The following is a 19,065-nucleotide window of genomic DNA, read 5'->3' as shown; positions in this document are numbered from 1 at the left end:
ATAGTATATCCTCTAAAACAGTCGTAGTCTCCCGATTGGGAAAAGAGGGTAAAGTCGAAACTAAGAAACTCCTAATCTGCAAATATCGAAAGAAATGAGATCGAGGTAAATCATATTTCATGGATAATTGTTCAAATGACATGAAAGAGTTATCCAAGAATAAATCCGAAAAGCACGTTATACCTTTAACTTTCCAGAGTAAATAAGCTTGATCAATTAGAGAGGGATGAAAAAGGAAATTTAGTACAATAGGAGTTTCCAAGATAAAATGACTTAGGCCAAAAAATCTCCGGAATTGAAACCATATACGTAGTGTATGTTTAGCCATTGGATTATCAATTTGTTTATATAATTTAGTGAGAGTAAAAGGGAGAGCAGCTCCCAAAATAGAGCTAATTGAAAAATTTTGTATCGGTTTAATTTCTAAATTTACCCAATGGGGATTTAGAGATAATTCTGAATAATTCAACCAATACCTTAAGTTGGCATTACCCAACTTTAGAATTTATTACTGGGCAATTAATATTAGTTACTTAAGGTTCTCAATCTTTCTTTCCACTCACATACTAGGTATTCCCTATGCCATAGAGAAGGGATTGGTTGAGGTGGTACGTGGGTGCAAAGAAAAAGTTTGAAAACCACTGCTTTAATCATATCTAATTGACTCGTTATGTGCACGGTCTGTTTAAGTCTTGAAAAAGAAACCTGAGCTAATGGAATTCCTAATGTCTGGAAGAGACATTAGGATGCTCTCAACATATTCATTCTTATACAATTGACTCTGCCAACAAATTATTTGGAGAATCATCCATTTACCAATTATCTTAAGCAAGGGAAGATTTAAAAAAATATATATAAATTCTGAAAGTTCTATCTACCTTTATCCCTAAATATTGGGGAAGATTTTATAGTCTGAATTCAGTAATGATATGGGTCTATAAGATGACCTTTTCAGTGGATCCCTATCTATTTTAGGTATCGCTGTTGATAAATATTCTGGGAGGGCACGGACTACAACTGCCTGATGCAGTACCTCCACAAAAAGAGGTATTAAAATATATTTAAATTCTTTATAAAATTAAAGGGGGGGGGGGGAAATCCCCTGCTCCATGCTAATGACTGGTCCAAAAAATGACAAAAGTCTATACTGTTTGGTGCCAACAACATCACAGGAGTTACTGTGCCAGTGCTGGGTACAGCACTGAGCTGCCTTTGGGATTCGGAGTTTACTCCCAAAGCCTTTCCCGTAAGCGGGTATAGCCACAAGGCAGCAGAGATTTGATATCAGAATTTTCCCTCTCCTAGATGGGTTACCATCCGTGATTATTGAGTCCCATCTACCTGGAGCAACTGGCTTCAAGGCATCAATGTTCTAGCTTTGCCTCTTCTTCTCTCTGTGAGAAGAACTCTGCTGGGCATAAGAACTATACCACATGTGAAGGCCAGGAGTTGAACTTGGTTGTCAGAGGCTGTTTGAGTCACATTTGTGTATGAGAGGGAGCTACCAACCTTTTGCTAATGCAACCTTTAGAGTAGTAGTTCTCAACCTTTTTCCTACCACTCACATACCACTTTAAGTAATTCCCATGGTCTGTGATTAGTAAGGGGTTGCTTAAGGCGGTAAGTGAATGGGAAGGGAAGGTTGAGAATCACTGCTCCAGACCCAACTGATACCAAAATATTTTGCTTGAGAAAAATATTTCCTTTGCACATAATGAGTTAATGAGGTACAATTAAAACAGTGGTTTTCATACTTTTTCTTTCCACCTACATACCACCTGAAGGAATCCCTTACTAATCACAGAGTGTCTATGGCATAGGGAATACTTAAAATGGTATGTGAGTGGAAAGAAAGTAAAAGGTTGCGAACAACTGCTTTAGAGCCTTTTACACACATGTTTCAATTCTAATTCTATGTTTGAATACTGGAGGTGTTTACTGGGCAGATTTTACAATTCTGAACAACTGTTGTGGAATAGAATAAAGTGAGGTTTTTTTTTTAAATTACAGGACAACCCAGGATTCTGAACACATGATTTGTTGACACCCATACATACCAATGAGCTCCCATCATAGGATTAAATTAAAAAGTCCAATGTGTATTGGACACTCTTGCGTAAACAGTACAGCACAGGAATAGGCCCTTCAGCCCACTTATCTGTGCTGAACATGATGCCCAAGTTAAGCTAGAGCTCCACTATGTAAGCATGATACACATGACTATCTAGAAACTTCTTAAATGTGATAATTGTATCTTTTTCCACCATTCCTCCTGACAATCCATTCTAGGCATCTACAACTCTCTGTGTAAAAACATGTTCTGCCCATGTCCATTAAACTCATTCCTAGGGGAAAAAAATGACTATCTATCTTATAAGTGTCTCATAATTTTATGAACATGTGTAAGATTACACCGACTCTCTGAAGAAAACTAACCAAATGTGTCCAGTCACTCCTTATAGCTTAAATCATTTTATCCAGGCAATATCCTGTTAAATCTCTTTGTAGCCTTTTCAAAGCCTCCACATCCTTCCTGTCAGGGGGAAATCAGAATGGTACTCAAGTTTTATATATACAGGTGCACAATCCTTTATCCGGAACCCTTGGGGGGACAGTATGTTCTGAACTTCGGATTTTTCTGGATTTCAGAACACCCGAATTGTGCTGGCGTCTCTCTATCCCTTGCCCACCCACCCATATCGTGCTGCTGTCTCTACCCCCATTCAACCTAGTTGCACTGCTGTCTCTCTCTCCCTCCCTCCATTGTACTAGCAGCAGGAAAAAAATGCCAGTTTTTGGAGCTTTCCGGATTTTAGATGTCCGGATAAAGAATTGTGTACTGTATATAGCTGCAACAGACTTCTTTACTTCTATACTTAATGCTTCACCCAATGAACCCAAGCATACCATCTACCTTCTTTATCAACCTATCTACTTGCATAGTCACTTTCAAGGACCTATTGTCCTTATCCCCCAGATCCCTCTGCATATCAATGCTTTTAAGAATTCTGCCATTAACTGTAAATGCTCCTCTTGAATTTGACCTCCAAAAGTGCAACACTTCACATGTCCCGATTAATCTCCATTTATCATTTTTCTGGCCATATCTATAAAATAGCCATATAACAATTACAGAACGTAAACAGGCCATCTCGGCCCCTCTAGTCCATACCGATTGAAATGATCTCCTCTAGTCCCACTTGCCTACACCCTGCCCGTAACTCTCCAATCCCCTCACATCCAAGCATCTATCTAACTTTTTCTTAAATGAAAAAATTGTCATTGCTGCAACCAGCTCTTCTGGAAGGTCATTCCACTCAGCCACCACTCTCTGAATGAAGAAGATCCCTCTCATGTTACTTCTAAACTTTTTCCCCCTAACCCTTTACTCATGACCCCTCATTCCAATCTCACCTACCCTCAAGGGGAAGAGCCTATTCACATTTACTCTGTCACTCCCCCTCATAATTTTAAATACCTCTATCAAATCCCCTCTCAACCTTTTACACTCCAGTGAATAAAAACCCAGTCTAATCAATCAAACTTTGTATTCTAGATACTGCAATAGAGGCAACATTTTAGTAAATCTTCTCTACACTCTGCTTTCCTTATTGATATCCTTCCTATAATTTGGGGACCAGAACTTTACACAGCATTCTAAATTTAGCCTCACCAATGCCTTGAATAGTCTCAACATCATTTCCCAACTCCTATATTCTATGCTTTGATTTATAAATGCCAGCATACCAAAAGCCATCTTTACCACTCCATCCACATGAGATTCCATTTTCATAGAACATTAAATTGTTATTCCAAGATTTCTCTGATCCTCTTTATTCCTCAATGTCCTCCCCTTCAATGCATATGTCCTGTTTTGATTATTCTTCCCAAAATGAAGTGCCTCACACTTATCGCTATTAAACTTCATCTGCCATCTTTCAGCCCACTCTTCTAAGCCGTCCAAATCCTTCTGCAGTCTCTGAAAACCTCTTCACTATCTACAACTCTCTTTATTTTTGTATCGTCCGCATATTTACTAACTCAATTTACCACTCCATCATCCATGTAAATGACAAACAACAAGGGATCCCTGAGGCACACCACTCATCACTGGCCTCCATCCTGACAGACAGTTATCCACTATGACCTTCTAGCCATCGGTGAACCCATCTGACTATCTCAACGTTAATACTTAGTGCCTGAACCTTCCATGTGGAACCTTATCGAAGGCCTTACCGAAATACATATAAGACTACATCTATTGCTCTACCCTCATCAAACTTCCTAGTCACCTCCTCAAAAATTTCAACAAGATTTGTCAAACATAGCCTTTCCCGCACAAACCCATGTTGAGTGTCCCTGATCAGTCCCTGCCTCTCTAGATACTTATATATATTATATCTAAGAATATTTTCCATTAGTTTACCAACCACCAATGTCAAACTTACTGGCCTATAATTGCTGGGCCTACACCTGGAGCCCTTTTTAAACAGAGGAACCATATTTGCGATACACCAATCCTGCAGCACCATGTCTACATCTAGTGACTTTTGAAAAATCACTGTCAGAACCTCCGCTATTTCCTCCCTGATTTCCCTCAAGGTCCTGGAGAGTTATCCACCTTTATATACCTCAAAAGTTCCAACACCCCCTCTTTCCTAATTACTACATTTTCCACAATCACCTTTTTTGCTTCTCTTATCCTACATGGTTCCATATCTTTTTCTTCAGTGAATACGGAAGAAATTATCTCATTTGGCTCTGCACACAGTTATCCGCTCTGATTTTCTAAGGGACCAATTTTATCCTTCACTCTTTTTCCTATTTACATATTTGTAAAGACCCTTCAGATTTATTTTCACCCTGTTCGCTTTCCTAATTTCTTTCTTAAGCTTTTTATACATCCATGTATTTTTCCAAGCATCTGGTTTATACCTTGTTTCTTATATTTAATGTAGGCTACCTTTTCATTCAAACCAACTTTCTAATCTCCCTTGAAAACCACGTCTTTCTCGAACTTTTGGCTCTGCACCCTCAAAATCTCACCTTTAAAATGCCTCCAATTCTCCTCTACCTCTTTCCCATAAAACAAATTGGCCCAAATTACTCCTTGCAAATCCATTTTCATTTAATCAAATCTGGCTTTCCCCACTCAAAAACCTTAATCTTTGAACCAGACCTATCCCTTTCCATAATTATATTGAAACTAATGGTACCATGATCATTGGATCCGAAGTGTTTCGCAACACACACCTGTCACCTGCCCTATCTCATTCTCCCAGTCTAGTGGGTATAAAAACTGACTTCTGCCTGCCATAAGGCAGTGTCACATGGTCAGCTCCCACAGCCTCTACAGCTGCACAGACTCCAGTTCGATTCATTGGTAACCTGAGCTCCAGATCCAAACCTCCGACATGATCTGGAAGCCTTCAGAGGGTTTCCCCTCTTGCCTTCACAAAGCCTTACAATTGGCTGATCTAGTTTCCACCCTCTCTCCACTTTTAGCAGTGGTCGTTTCTCATCTGCCATGTGTTTGTGATGGCATTCATAGCATACTATGGAGTAGTGGTTGCCAAATTGAGTGACTTTTGTTTACTTAACTTACAGACAAGATCAATTGAAGGAAATACGTACAAATGGAATGTGTTTGTTAACTGGAAATAATGTGCCATGCGTTTTAAGGATCCTTTTTCACCAAACATCCAAATTTCTGAAAAGGATAAATTTCTACTTATATACTTCTTGATTTGTCTGTATTTAAATTCCCACCACTATTAGGATTTCTAACAATGATACTTTGTTTTAGCTTTTGAAACTGCTGATATGAGGAAAATATACAACAGGGAAGATCACTTTTGAACGCAATAGGCTTTACACATTTCACAAAATGGGAAGTGTTTGTTTAAACAGCTTCACCAGTATCTGCACCAGGACTTTACACCCTTACAACACATAATGACTGAAAATAAAGAACCCAAGTTCGATGAGTGGATCTTAAGAGAATGTTTATGTTCCATTTCGGATTGATATAATCACCCTACATTCATGCGTCAGTATGAAAAATAGCTCTCCCCAGAATCAACTGTTGACTGGATCATTTAGCAATAAACCTACAGTTCCAGTAGTTAAATAATATATTAATCATTAAATAATAAAAAGGAATGGAACTTACCATTCTGACACTGAAGTCCATAGAAACCACGAGGACAATTACACACGTTTTGGCGAATACAGATGCCACCATTGAGACACACAGGAGCACAAACAGCTGCAGAAAATAAGGAGGACAGTTAGATGACATCTCTCTGTAATGGGAGGGTCACGTGACAAGAGATCGGAAATGACTCTGCCTGCCAATCAAGGGTTAGATCTGCCCACCTGTGAAGTCAATGTGTTATTTGCCCTTGTCATTAACGTTTGATTGGTCCGTTAGGTGCTTATCAGGTAAGGCTGATGTATGATTGGTCTTTGCAGGTCAAGAGGACGAGCCTTGCATTAAAAAATCCCACATGTGGTGCTCTTTCTTTCTTTTTGCTGTTCCCTGAAGAAACCTGAAGAAACTCCAGGCTCCGAGCCACAGACAGCTCCGGAGGGCCAAGTGTGATGGACCCATCCCGGATCCTGAGTAGTGGTGACACTGGAGATCAGATTTGTTTAGTTACATGGTATACTGTGCCTGTGGGAGGTGGACATGTTATTAACCCTCATTTATTTGTGTACTCAGTATACTGTGCCCAGTATGGGTATATGGGCGGTAGACATAGTGTTTAATCCTCATGTTCTGAATCGGGAGTTGAGATTCTTTAGCAGTGATTTATTTGAGAGTGTGTGTGTGTGTGCTCTTTTTGTGAATTCTCCTATGTGTAAATAAAGACCATTGTTTGTGAATAACTCGTGTCCAGCCTTGATTCTCTTTGAACCCATCTAACCTATTCTGAACATGACACTCACTTAAGCAATCAGATAGTGTACACCATGTCTTCAGAATTAAGAGAACATGTAACTTAACTGAACATCACATATCCTTTAAAGTAGAGAACTGCAGACAGTGGAAATCCAAAACAAAAACTAAAGTGCTTGCTGAAGGCACTGTATCGTATCAGAGACAGAATCACCAGGGAGAAAAACAGGACCCTTCATCAGAATGGGAATGCAGGAAAACAAGTGTGTTTTAACTTGCAGGAAATGGGACAGTGAAGAGAACAGGATATTGTATGGACAAAGTTGTTAACAGTTATTTAATAAATAGCATTTCAAGACTGAAAAAGGAGAAAAAAAAACTAAATGGAACAGAAAATTACCAACACATCTGAGGAGACAGATGAACCTGAAATTATTAAATTAAATACTAAGTCCTGAGGTTGCAATGTTCCGCAACAGAAGAGCTGCTGTTCCTCAGTGACAGCTTTCTCTACAGATATGGCTGCATTTTTCTGTATTAACAACATCAATAGATGTTCATCGAAGGAAGGAAATATATCTTTTCAGTTTAATATTCAAGGATGCAATCTTTGTACCTGTTTCACACGAGGGTCCTGTCCATCCAGCTTGACAATTGCATACATCGGGGGAAGTGCACTTTCCACCATTTTGACAATGTTTATTGCAGATCACTAAAAATATAAAATAGTGTCAGTTTCAACTGTATGCATCAATCACACCTACTGATAGGAAGAAGATGAATGGCTTCATCAAAGTAAACTCCCATCATTTCAGACAAGAAAATATATTTTACCTGTCTTAAAATATCAGAACTGAAAATGGAATTAAAAAAGAGGAGAAAGGTGCAAAAACTACTGAGTTTGACACTTTAACAATAGATGGGAACACCCACAACCAAAATATTTACATATTTCAACCCTCAAACAGATTAAACAACACTTTTCTAACCTTCACTCCCCTTGTTTCATTGTTATTGACCCAGTTCCCTTTGAAGATACTAATTGGTTCCAAATATTTCCCATTTGAATAAATCTGGTGATTTATTCTATTGAAATCTGAAAAGAAACATAGTCTTGCCTCAAATTTGGAGATCATTGATTCTTGATGCTGTCAATAGATATCATCCAGAACACTAATTTTCTAAAACATCAAGAAACTGATAGAAACCCAATTTAAAGAATATCAGGACGGTGATCAAACTGAATCATCCACCAGCTGAGTTGCTGTATCACTGCTGTGCTAACATCTGGGAAGTGAGTCAGGCCTCAAAGAGCATTTTCCATGGTAGGCAGGGGATGGCTCTGTAAAGGACTGGGAGCAAAGGAAGATCTGTTAGACAAACAGTCTCAATCCACCTCAACGGCTCCAAGCAACTGAATTTTGGGCTGATCAAGTCAGTGCACATGATACCTTTCACGGAGCTGCATGTTATATAGATACCACAATCTTTGTTAATGGTGTGTAGTGGGGATCGTTCTTTGGTGGACTGTAAATGGAAGTCAATAGTTGCATCTTTCAGAGATACTTCTGTTTCCAAATGCCAAAACGTTTGCAGTGTTTGATAAATATCTGACTCTGGGCAAAGGTCACACATACCCAAACAGTCGCTAAGAGAGCTGAAATAGAATGTGGGCTTTACCGTGCACAGAATGGCTTTTATATACAAATTGAGCAGAAAATCATTCATAAATGAATCCAATTTCTTGATAATGACCTTGCTAGTATCATCAAGTTGTATTTAAGTGGACAATATTACTTCATCAACTGATGCCTCTAAGTCATTTGATCACTCGAAGTTGAATGGCTACTTATATTCTCATTTGAGGAAATGGTAAATTATGTAGAGAGGAAATGATTGGAACTTAATAAAGCCTGCCTGACATTGCGTCCCTGAGAGATGTTTTGATATGCAGAACAATTCCAAACCAAATGATCCACTCACTTGTTTCACATCTTGGCCCAACAAATCCATAATGGCAGGAACAGGTATTTCTGGTTATGCACAATCCGCCATGCTCACAAGCTGGGATGCAGAGGGCTGCACATAAAAGTACAAATTACTAAAGCAGTTGAGGATCTTTGTCCCGGAATTAAACTCTCTCTGATTTCAGCAGAGCTTAATTTCCCAGCTTCTGAGCTAATGGCTTATCTCCGCTGCCAGTGGTTTAGTCTCTGTTGAGAATTTCTACCATATCCAGACTGCTGAGTTCAAGATATCTCTGTCTGATTGAGACCTTGGAATGCAGAGTGTCCCTGGCCCAGCTTGGGACATAGTCAGGTTACAGAAGAGTTCCATTGGGAGTTTGATATGTGTCACATGTTACATTGTGAGTGGTGAGAGTTAATGCTGTTATCTTAGTGTTCCAGTGACTCAGGTTCAATTCTACCTCTGATGCTTTCTGTGTGGAGTTCACATGTTCTCCCATGGCAGTGTGGGTTTCAGCTGGGAGGACCAAGCAGTATGCATCATCAGTGCATGAGAGTACATCATGAGGACTCTCTTATGGCATAGCAAGACCATCAGCAAACACCAGCTATATGACCTTCAAGCTGAGTGAACCAAAGATAGACACTGTGGGCATCCTAAACCCTTGTGTCATGTTTGTTACAAATTTTACTCATTTTATAATCTATGAAAATTAGAAAAATGGACATTTGAAATCGAAAAAAATCCCAGAAAATGCTGAAAATGTTCAGCAGATCAGGAAGAGTGGTGGGAATGGAAATGCTTCAGGTCAGACTCATTAGGCTACTCAATTACAAATCAATTCTTTACACATTGATTGTGATGTAATATCTACATTTTTAAGTGGTAGAAGGGGAGAATTGAGAACAGCACAAGCCATCATATATTAAAGCAATAAACAAGTCACAAAGTTAAGAAGGCTCAACAATTCATCTGACTCAGCAGTTCTGCACCTGCTGGGTATTGAGCAGCCAGTACAGGTCAGCAGCACATTGAGGTGTGTAAGAATATTGCACTGATAAATTAACTGCACTAATGCCAGTAATGGTATAGTAACGACACATTCGGAAGTAAAGAATCCCCATTTTCATTATTTCCATCTGTTCATGCTTTGCTTTTCTTGCCAGATTTTGAGAATATATTTAGTTTCACCAAGAATGTGATTACATGAATTTTCCAATTGCTGAAATGATGGGAATTTAATTGTGGAAATGACCTAACATCATTATCCAACAAACCAGAAAAGTTCAGGATCCACTTGGTTAAATCATGCCATAAAAATAAAATCTAAACCTCATTCTTTGCTTCCTTTGTCAAGGGAAAACAAATTTTAATCCTTCAGATAAAGCTGCAACAGGATGCAGGGCCAAATAAAAAACAAATTCTGACTGTGTAAGTCAATGCTAGGATAGGATACCACAGGAAAGAGCGAGGTCAGGAAGTTAAATGGACATTCTTTTTCTCTTCTCGTGCCATATATATATATATATATATATATATAACGAGGAAGTGTTTTGGCCTCCAGTGTTTCATTGGGCACAGTGCCTATTGCCATTTGCTTTGCCTCTCATAGATCATCAAATGAATCAGGGGGTAAGCCAGAAGAACATGGAATGAACAGGCAAATGAAATTGATGGGAGATGAGGAGGAAAACATTGCTAACGGCAATGTTAGGAGCATCACCTTGCAGCTCCATAGATGATGGTTTAACCAGGGTTTCTTATCAAAGTGAGGATGGGCTAGGATATGTGAGGGAGGAATAAATGCTATGATAGAAGGATGTGCACTTATAAAAACAAATACAAAACAGGATTCAAGTAGTTACTCGTGCAACTGTTGATGTGATAGCCAAGTAAGTATGCAACATTCACATGAGCAATGAAGCAAGAAACTGGAGATCCATTGGGGAGTTTAGTATGGGTCAAACATTGGACAAAGAATGACTGAACATCAGAAATGCCAGAATATTCATCATCTGAGGCAGCAACTGTGGAGAGCGAGAAAATAAGTGCACAGATGCTGCTTGAACTTTCAGGTATTTCTCTTTTGTTTCACATTTCCAGTATCTGTTATGTTTTACATTTCATAAATCCAACATGGCCTTTTGTTTCTTCTCTCCCTATCTCCTGGCACTGAAAGTGATATGATATCCAGAAAACCTCAATTTCTGATCTCAGACATCTTCTTTGTTCTTTCTTCTCCAAATTCCTCACTGCAACATAAACTTGTCTTGTTTTGATGAAGGTTATCAATCTGAAACATTGACTTGATCTCTCTCTCTAATGCTGCTTTCTGATCCGTCATGTGATTTTGGCATTTTATGGTTTTGATAAATGTTTAGGGCTGTCAGTATTGGACAGGATAATGCCACTATTCAGCTGATCTCAGGACCAGCTAAGTGACAGATGCAGGTAAATTTTGTTGCTGCTGTATTTCAGATAGAATCCAATGGTGCAGCTTGAACATTCAATGCACTGGGGCATTTAGCCAAGTGATTCCATGGCAGTCACATTTAATGTAGGACTGCAGTTCTATTTATGCAAATAGGAAGGTGTAATCATGGAGCTTTGGATAAAGTTTTTTTTTCACTTTAATGTTTTTTTTAATTACATAATCATAGCAATGTACCACACAGAAATAGACCCCTTAAGGCCAACTCTTGCATTGCCTATCTACACTAATCTCATTTGTCTGCATTAAACCTGAAACCTTTAATGTCTTTCTATCCAAATACAATAAAACCTCTGTAATCTGGAATTCAAGCAAACAGCAGCCTCAAGCAACCAGCAAAAAAAAAATACAGGTTTAAAATTGGCATGCCTTGCTGCAAGGTCACTAATTACAACACAATTTCAAGTAACCAGAAAATGTACTTATCTGGCATCTACCAATCCTATAGGTGCTGGTGACCAGGGGTTTTACTGTACGTGTTCTAATGTCTTTTAATCATTGTAATTGTATTTACCTTGACCTCTTCTTACAGCAGCTGATTGGAGATGACCACCACCTCCTGTGTGAACACCTTATCCCTCCAATCTCCCTCAAGTTTCTCTCCCTCACCTCAAACAAGATTCATGTTGCTGAAGTAAAAAAAAGATTCAAATTATTAGGAATAAATATCTCCAATGATCTGGCCTGGGGCAAACACGTTGCTGCGACATTCAAAAAATTGTAACAATGTTTCTACTTTCTTAGAAGATTGAAGAAGTCTGGCAAGTCTCCCCTCCTGATCTCTGAACAGATTTTATAGTTGCACCATTGAAAGCGTATTTACTGAATGCATCACACCAGGTATGAGAGCTGCTCTCGTCAAGGTTGTCGATACTACATAAAGTGGTGAATGCAGATCAGAAAATAAAAACTTTCCTCCCTTCCGTGGATTCCATCTGCACCTCCTGCTGCCTACAAAATGCAGTCAACATACTGAAGAAAGACCCAACAGACCCATTAGGGAGAAGGCACACCAACACCCTTCAGGCCCCGAATAAATGTGGCATACTTACTCGGCTATCACATCAACAGTTGCATGAGTAACGACTTGAATCCTGTTTTGTATTTGTTTTTATAAGTGCACATCCTTCTAACATAAGCATTTATTCCTCCCTCACATATCCCAGCCCTTCCTCGCTTTGATAGGAAACCCTGGTTAAACCATCATCTATAGAGCTGCAAGGTGATGCTCCTAACATTGCCGTTAGCAATGTTTTCCTCCTCATCTCCCATCAATTTCATTTGCCTGTTCATTCCATATTCTTCACTGTGGCTTAACCCCCCGGTTCTTTTGATGATCTATGAGGGGGAAAGCAAATGGCAATAGGCACTGTGGCCAATGAAACACTGGAGGCCAAAACACTTCCTCCTTTATTGCAGAGGAAAAGAGAAACTAGCTAGTATAACAGTGTTCTCATTCTGACCTTGCCTGGTGCTAATATTTTTCCATTTCATTGTAATCCCATATTCTGTACATTATGCTCTATGCATGTAAGGCTAGAGATAACTTGTTCAGTTGGCAGAAAAAAAACCTTTCTCACGATACTAGGTATTTGAGTCATGTAAACTTAAACATAAAACCTATGTCATTACATTTTTTTTATTATTGAATTCAATTATCTACAAAAATAACTATTTGCAGCAGGTTTTTCTTTTGGAGTATTTGGGATATTTAAGAGCCTCACAAATTCTGAAAGGAGGTAACAGCCATCTCTCAAGTTTACTTCAGAGTGCAACATTAACAGACAGGGCCTCAACTGTTTGCCAGCTGAAGTCGTTGGTCTCTAAAACATAGCTAATCAGCTCTCTGGTCAAAAAAATCATCTCAATCAGCCCACCACATCTGGCCCAGGTAAGTTCAAGCAGCCAGTGAATTTGAGAGCTAAGTCTCGTATGGATATTTGATTAAATTGGAAATCCAAAATAAAAACATAAAATGCTGGAGATACCCTGAAGAACAGGTAGCATCTTTAGACAGATGCTAACACAAATGGTTGTGGCTTTAACAGACACTGCCAGATCTAGTCAGTGTTTCCAACATTTTCTTTTCTCGATTTTGATTTAATTGCCTGAATGGCAGTGTGGAAAGAGATTGCATGAGTTATACCATTACTCAGACAGAGAAGACAAAAAGGAATTCCATTGCCTTTGGAATGATTGGTAAATTGTCATGAACTTTGATCAACTGATGCTTGTCAAGATCTATTAGACTTGTCAACTTCCTGTAACATAAACCACGGCTTTTCAGGTGGAAATGGTAGAGAATGGGTCAAATGTCCATTAGCAACTTGAGCTGTCGATTTGTATGGATGATTCCACTATTCAATTAAGGACTAAATTTAGGGTGACAAGTTATAGCAATATTTATTTAATAAAATATAGTTGGCTGAGAGGAGTGATAAAGTGAATACAGAAAATGTCAAAGAAGCAATTTCAACTCTGTTAGGAAAATTCCTTCCCATTAAAAATTGCAGCAACCACAGGAAACAAAATGTGGGGTAAAGGATGAGTTTTGTTGAAGAATATATTGGAAATGTTACTGATAATAATGACCTTACATATATTGCTCTGTGGATAATTAAACAAATAATTTACTCATTATGCAAAAAAAACTCAATTAGTGGGAAGACAGCTGAGCCTAAGTTGTATATCCTTGCCTGTGCAGCAGGATTTTTTTTTAGGTGGATTCAAAACATAGATCATATTGTGGTAACAATTCAGCAACGTTAAACAATGATTATTATATTTGCAATTCAAATGTATATTTAATTGATAATAAAATCTTATTCTCGGTGCATGTAATGCTCAAATTAAATGCTGTGACAATTTCATCAACTACAGATAACTCAGCAATCGAGGTCACTGTGCCTGAGATCAGATTTGTTTTACATTATATGCCAGAGGTATGGGTCATGGGGCGAATGGCAATTCATCGAGAAATTTTATCAGTACAGGAAACTGCATGAAAGGAAAGTTGTCAACATGTTACCCTTGATCTTGAGAAATATTAGCTCAGACTAAATTTACATATCAGTTGAGACAGTTAAACTGTCTTAATAAAATTCAACAAGGGTGTTATTTGAAGTCAAGGGAATGGAATTTCATTCTGTTGACTTCGTGTGTGCATTTTATAGAAAGGATAGGTGTGGTGATGGTAGTTGAAGAAAATTATAAACCAGTCTTATTTTTGGCATCGACTGTCCTTATTCTACCTTGAAGTCAAAATATGGCTGATGGGAAGGAAATTTAATTTCTTAAAATTTAATTTACAGATACAGCATCGTAACAGGTCTTTCTGGCTCACAAGCCCGTGCCACCCAAATATACTTATGTGACCAATCAGCCTACTAAATTCTTAGGTCTTAGGAAATGAATGAGCTCCCCTTATAGATCTGGGCTTAAAATTGTAGTCACAGTGGGATAGCATTACTTGAAATGGATCCATACATCCATGGGATTTCTGTACCAGATCAAGGACAAATCTGTCACTCCATTTTAAATGCTCCTTTTGCCACCTGATGATGAGGAGGAAGTGCTGGGCAATGGGGAAAGAATGAAGGGAGGAAGGTTTAGGGGAGATATCAGGACTAAGTTCTCTTTTTTTGACAGAGAGTTGTTGGAGCCTGAAATGCTTTGCTAGGGATGGTGGTAGAGGCTGAAACATTAGGGGCATTTTAGAGAATCTTAGACAGGCGTATGGATAAAAGAAATATAGAGGGTTATGAGGTGGGAAGGGCTTAGTATTTTTTTGGTAGGAATATATAGGTCAGCACAACATCAAAGGCTGAATCGTCTGCATAGTATTGTAATGTTCTATGTTCTAAGTTGCCCCTAGTCCATCTGTCATTTGCAACACGAGAAAGCTGGAGCAGACAAACAAACATAACACGTGAACCTAAGCACAATCATCCAAATTGGGAGAAAGAGTTAGATATTTTAACCTGGTCTCGCATTTAAAAAAAAATTGCATCTTATCTGATTATATTCTATCTGCCTTAAAAATATTCACATTCTGTTTACATTACACTTTGAGGCAGAGAGTTCCAAAGACATGATTCTGACCGACATAAAGATTGAACTGATCTGTATTAAATGGGAAATCTCTGTTCTCATTATTTTCAGGACTTCAATGATAATTTTATCTCTTCATGAAAATGAATTTACTGCAGTGAATGGTGGGGGGTGGGGGGCGAGAGTGTGATGGATGTCCAAGCTGAGAGTCACACAATGCTTGCTGCATATGAACAATGGGACTAAGCAAATCGTGCTTACCGTCCTCACAGGTCAGCCCATTGTATCCTGGGGGACACTCGCAGTTATCTGGTTTAACACATTTTCCTCTGTTTTTGCAGGCAGGTTGACAGATTGCTTAAACAAAAAGGAATAGCCAACAGTAGCAACATCAAAATATTGTGCAATCAATCACAGACAATAAGAGTAACCTTATCACCTTCAAATGAGAATTCCAATCGGATTTTGTTTAGCAGAGTTCTTACCTATATGACAGTTGTAGCCAGTGTAGCCAGGCTTACAGCGACATGTGTTGGGTGCTGCACATTCCATGTTCCTTCCACAGGGATACCTGCAAATAGCTAATCAATATTACAGAGGTTGGTTTTCCATATCAAGCATGGTTGCTACCCTAGAACGTATCTGAATAGCCATGATTTGCAGTTGGCGTTCGCTAAGTATTTCAAACAGAGCAACATTTTCTGGTGACATAGAAGAAATTAGACCATGGCTATGGGTCAGATGAAGCTGATGGGACTGGGTCTTTACATGTTAATGAAGGGTTCCAAACCAAACGATTCTTTTTTCTCACTGATGCTGTCCAAATACTGAGCTAGAGCCATAGAGTTACAGTATACAGTGTGGATACAGGCCCCTCAGCCCAACCTGCTTATGTTTGGTCCATATTGCTCTCAACACATCCTATCCAGATTTTTTTTCCCTCCAAATTCCAGCACCGGCAGTCTCTTGTGTGGCCCCCAAGGATCAGTTTATGGCTTTCAATTATTTATAATTTATATAAGTTGTCTGGAAGGTTGTGCAGGTTAAGAGATTCAAATGTGCCTCTGATGTGAAAATACCTGACGTGGCAAGTGGTGATGAAGATATTTGAATTCTGCAACATGATATGGAGAAGTTGTGTGAGAGGGAAAAATCTTGGAAAATTAAATTTGATGTGGGAGATCATAAAGTTATATACTTCAGTAAGAGGACATTAAAGACACAATTATCTAAATGGAGAAAGATCACATATGAGTGAAGTTCAGAGGAAACTAAATATTCTTGTTCATGAATACAGAACGTTAGTAAATAAGTGGGGCAAATGATGATACAGTGTGGCCCATTTTTAACGCTATCTTTGGGGACCACAAAATCTCATCATGAAAAAAGTGGGGCTGCGCTAAATTGGGGTTTCAATAAATTGTTGTTGTTACAGTTGAAATTAAAACCCAAATTAATTTTTAGTAAACCAGAAATGGCCATTTCTCTGGCAGGAAACAAATAAAGTGTACGATGCTGGATGTTCACAGCTTAACGCTGCTCAACATCATGTATAAATGAGTTTTGAAGTAGCAAGAAGTACATCCATGGAGAGAGCACTTGCAACTCTGCCCTGTAGTCGGCAAGCCCGGGGACCCAAGGTCCCCGCTCCTGCCGGGAGCCCAACCCCCTCGCTCCTGCCTGGGAGCCCAAAGCCCCAGTCCAATGACTCATCGCGTTACATCCGAATTTGCATTAAATCAGGGTTTCACTGTGTCAAATGGGCCATTGTCCTTGACTGGGCTTCGGAAATAAGGAACTATTATCACAATTTTACATGGTACCACAGATGCCACATATGGAGTACCATGGACATTTTGGGTCTCCATACTTAAGAAAGGACATACAGTAACTGGAGTTAAAATAATTCACTAGGCTCATTTTCAGGATGGGGGGGGGGGTGGGGTGGTTACCATTACGAGTAGCCAAATAAATTGAATTCTATGTTTTTTAGACTTCAGAAGAATGAGTGGTGATCTCATTGAAACACCTAACATATTTGGGGTGTGTGGTAGGGTAGTTATCAAGATGTTTCTCCATGTGGCAAAATATTGAACAATGAATAGGGGATAGTCATTGAAACAGAGGTGGGCTAGAACTTCTCACAGAGAGTGGACAAACTGAAATTCTCTGTCTTAGAAGGTTGTGGAGGTGAGATCATGGGAGATATTTATAAGTATATAAAAGGTAAGACTGGCACAAAGGAAGCTATGTTGCTTGGGGTAGCCATGATCACATTGAACAGCAGAACAGGTTTGATCACCTGATTCTTTTTCTCCTACTCCAATTTGGAGATGTTCTTTGGTTTATAGAATGAAGGAAGAAGGGCTCAAAGATCAAAAACTAGTTGATGAGAAAAGCATTGAATGGTGTTTGAAAGTATTGAGCACAGTTTGAAGGCACATTTGCTAAAAGAGGAAAATGACTATAATTGAGGAAGAAACCATTAGTGAGTTAGTTGAGTAATCAAGGAACAAGTGGAGCAAATTAATGAAGTAGAGGTATATAACTGTAGATATCTGAAATACACTATAAGGTGAAAAAGATCTTCACATTTGTGCAAGGCCGAGAAACGTACCTTCCACTATTAGTTTTAAATATATGCTGTAGTGTTGTCTGACCTTTGTGATATCTTAGTTCCAATGAAGTCAAAGGAATCAAATATTGGAAGGATCAGCCAACATTTTAGATCCTCTTTGAATACTTTCTTATATCATTGGATGGGGATGCCATTGGCAAACCCAGAATAATTTGAACTATTTTGTAACCATGTAAGAATACACCATTCTTACTATAGTAACTGTAGTGCCCCACAGTGGGGATGTATGTATATATGAGTGCGTGTGAATAGTTTCCTGAGATGGTGGAAGACATCAGTAAGTAAAGTCTCTTCAGTTATTTGAATTTTGCATCTCTAAGTTATTTAAGAATCCTCCCAAGTAACACAGAGACATAACATGGTGGCAGCAATATAAGAGAACAAGAATAAAGCCATACAATTGATTGTAAGTTACTGAAATGTGAAGGGGAAGAAAATTTAAAAAATTGCTGGAACAACAGCAGTTCACCAAGTGATGGACTGGGAAGCTGAAGGCATTGTTGAATCGTCTAAAAAGTTTCAGCAGAAGTGCAATTTATTATTCAAAAGCTATTTTAAAAATGCAACAGTAGAGAAGGTCAGTTCTATACTTCTCTGGACAGGGGAGCGAGGCCTTGATTTATTTAATAGCTTGGAGCTTACAGAGGTGGAGAAAAATGTTCCAGAGCAGATATTTGCAAAGTTTGCTTCTCACCTTGTTCCCAGATCTAATCATAGAATTAAATGCGATGGATTTCAAGGCTTAATGCAAGAGACTGATGAAACTGTTGATAACTTCCTCACTAGGCTAACAATTGTGGCTGCAAAATGCAGGTTTAAGGATATAGAGGAAAGATGAGTCAATCAACTAATATGAGGGAGTGCCCATCCTGAAGTGCAGAAATCTCTTATAGGGAAGGATAGCCTGAAGCTGGCCAAAGCTAAGACAAAGCCAGAGCCACCAAAGCCACAAGGATGCAAATGAAATCGCTATCTATGCAGACCCACCCACAGAAGAGAAGGAAAGGTTTAATGCTA

General features: G+C 38.8%; 1 protein-coding gene and 1 long non-coding RNA gene across 16 annotated transcripts in view; one reads left to right on the top strand and one right to left on the bottom strand.

Moving 5' to 3' along the window:
• Positions 1-6,869, top strand: part of LOC138762000 (uncharacterized) — a 34,658-nt gene extending 27,789 nt beyond the window's left edge. The window contains exon 3 of the long non-coding RNA XR_011356701.1: positions 6,475-6,869. This is a non-coding gene — a long non-coding RNA (uncharacterized lncRNA). The remainder of the gene's footprint in view (positions 1-6,474) is intronic.
• Positions 1-19,065, bottom strand: part of LOC138761998 (von Willebrand factor D and EGF domain-containing protein) — a 327,980-nt gene that overhangs the window by 28,335 nt on the left and 280,580 nt on the right. For 11 of the 15 annotated variants that reach the window (XM_069935108.1, XM_069935109.1, XM_069935106.1 and 8 more), the window contains 5 exons: positions 15,896-15,991; positions 15,672-15,767; positions 8,885-8,980; positions 7,518-7,613; positions 6,173-6,268 (listed from right to left, as the gene is read on the bottom strand). In XM_069935108.1, the coding sequence (XP_069791209.1) occupies positions 6,173-6,268; positions 7,518-7,613; positions 8,885-8,980; positions 15,672-15,767; positions 15,896-15,991 (480 nt within the window). Of the gene's footprint in view, positions 1-6,172; positions 6,269-7,517; positions 7,614-7,882; positions 8,254-8,884; positions 8,981-11,874; positions 11,990-15,671; positions 15,768-15,895; positions 15,992-19,065 lie in introns of those variants that run through there. The other 4 variants (XM_069935104.1, XR_011356699.1, XM_069935112.1 and 1 more) reach the window with 4 other exon arrangements.

This window comes from Narcine bancroftii, chromosome 4, assembly GCF_036971445.1.
Source record: "Narcine bancroftii isolate sNarBan1 chromosome 4, sNarBan1.hap1, whole genome shotgun sequence".
NCBI classification, from domain to species: Eukaryota; Metazoa; Chordata; class Chondrichthyes; order Torpediniformes; family Narcinidae; genus Narcine; species Narcine bancroftii.
Note: the sequence above shows the minus strand (reverse complement) of the source record. Positions and strands in the feature narration are given on the sequence as shown.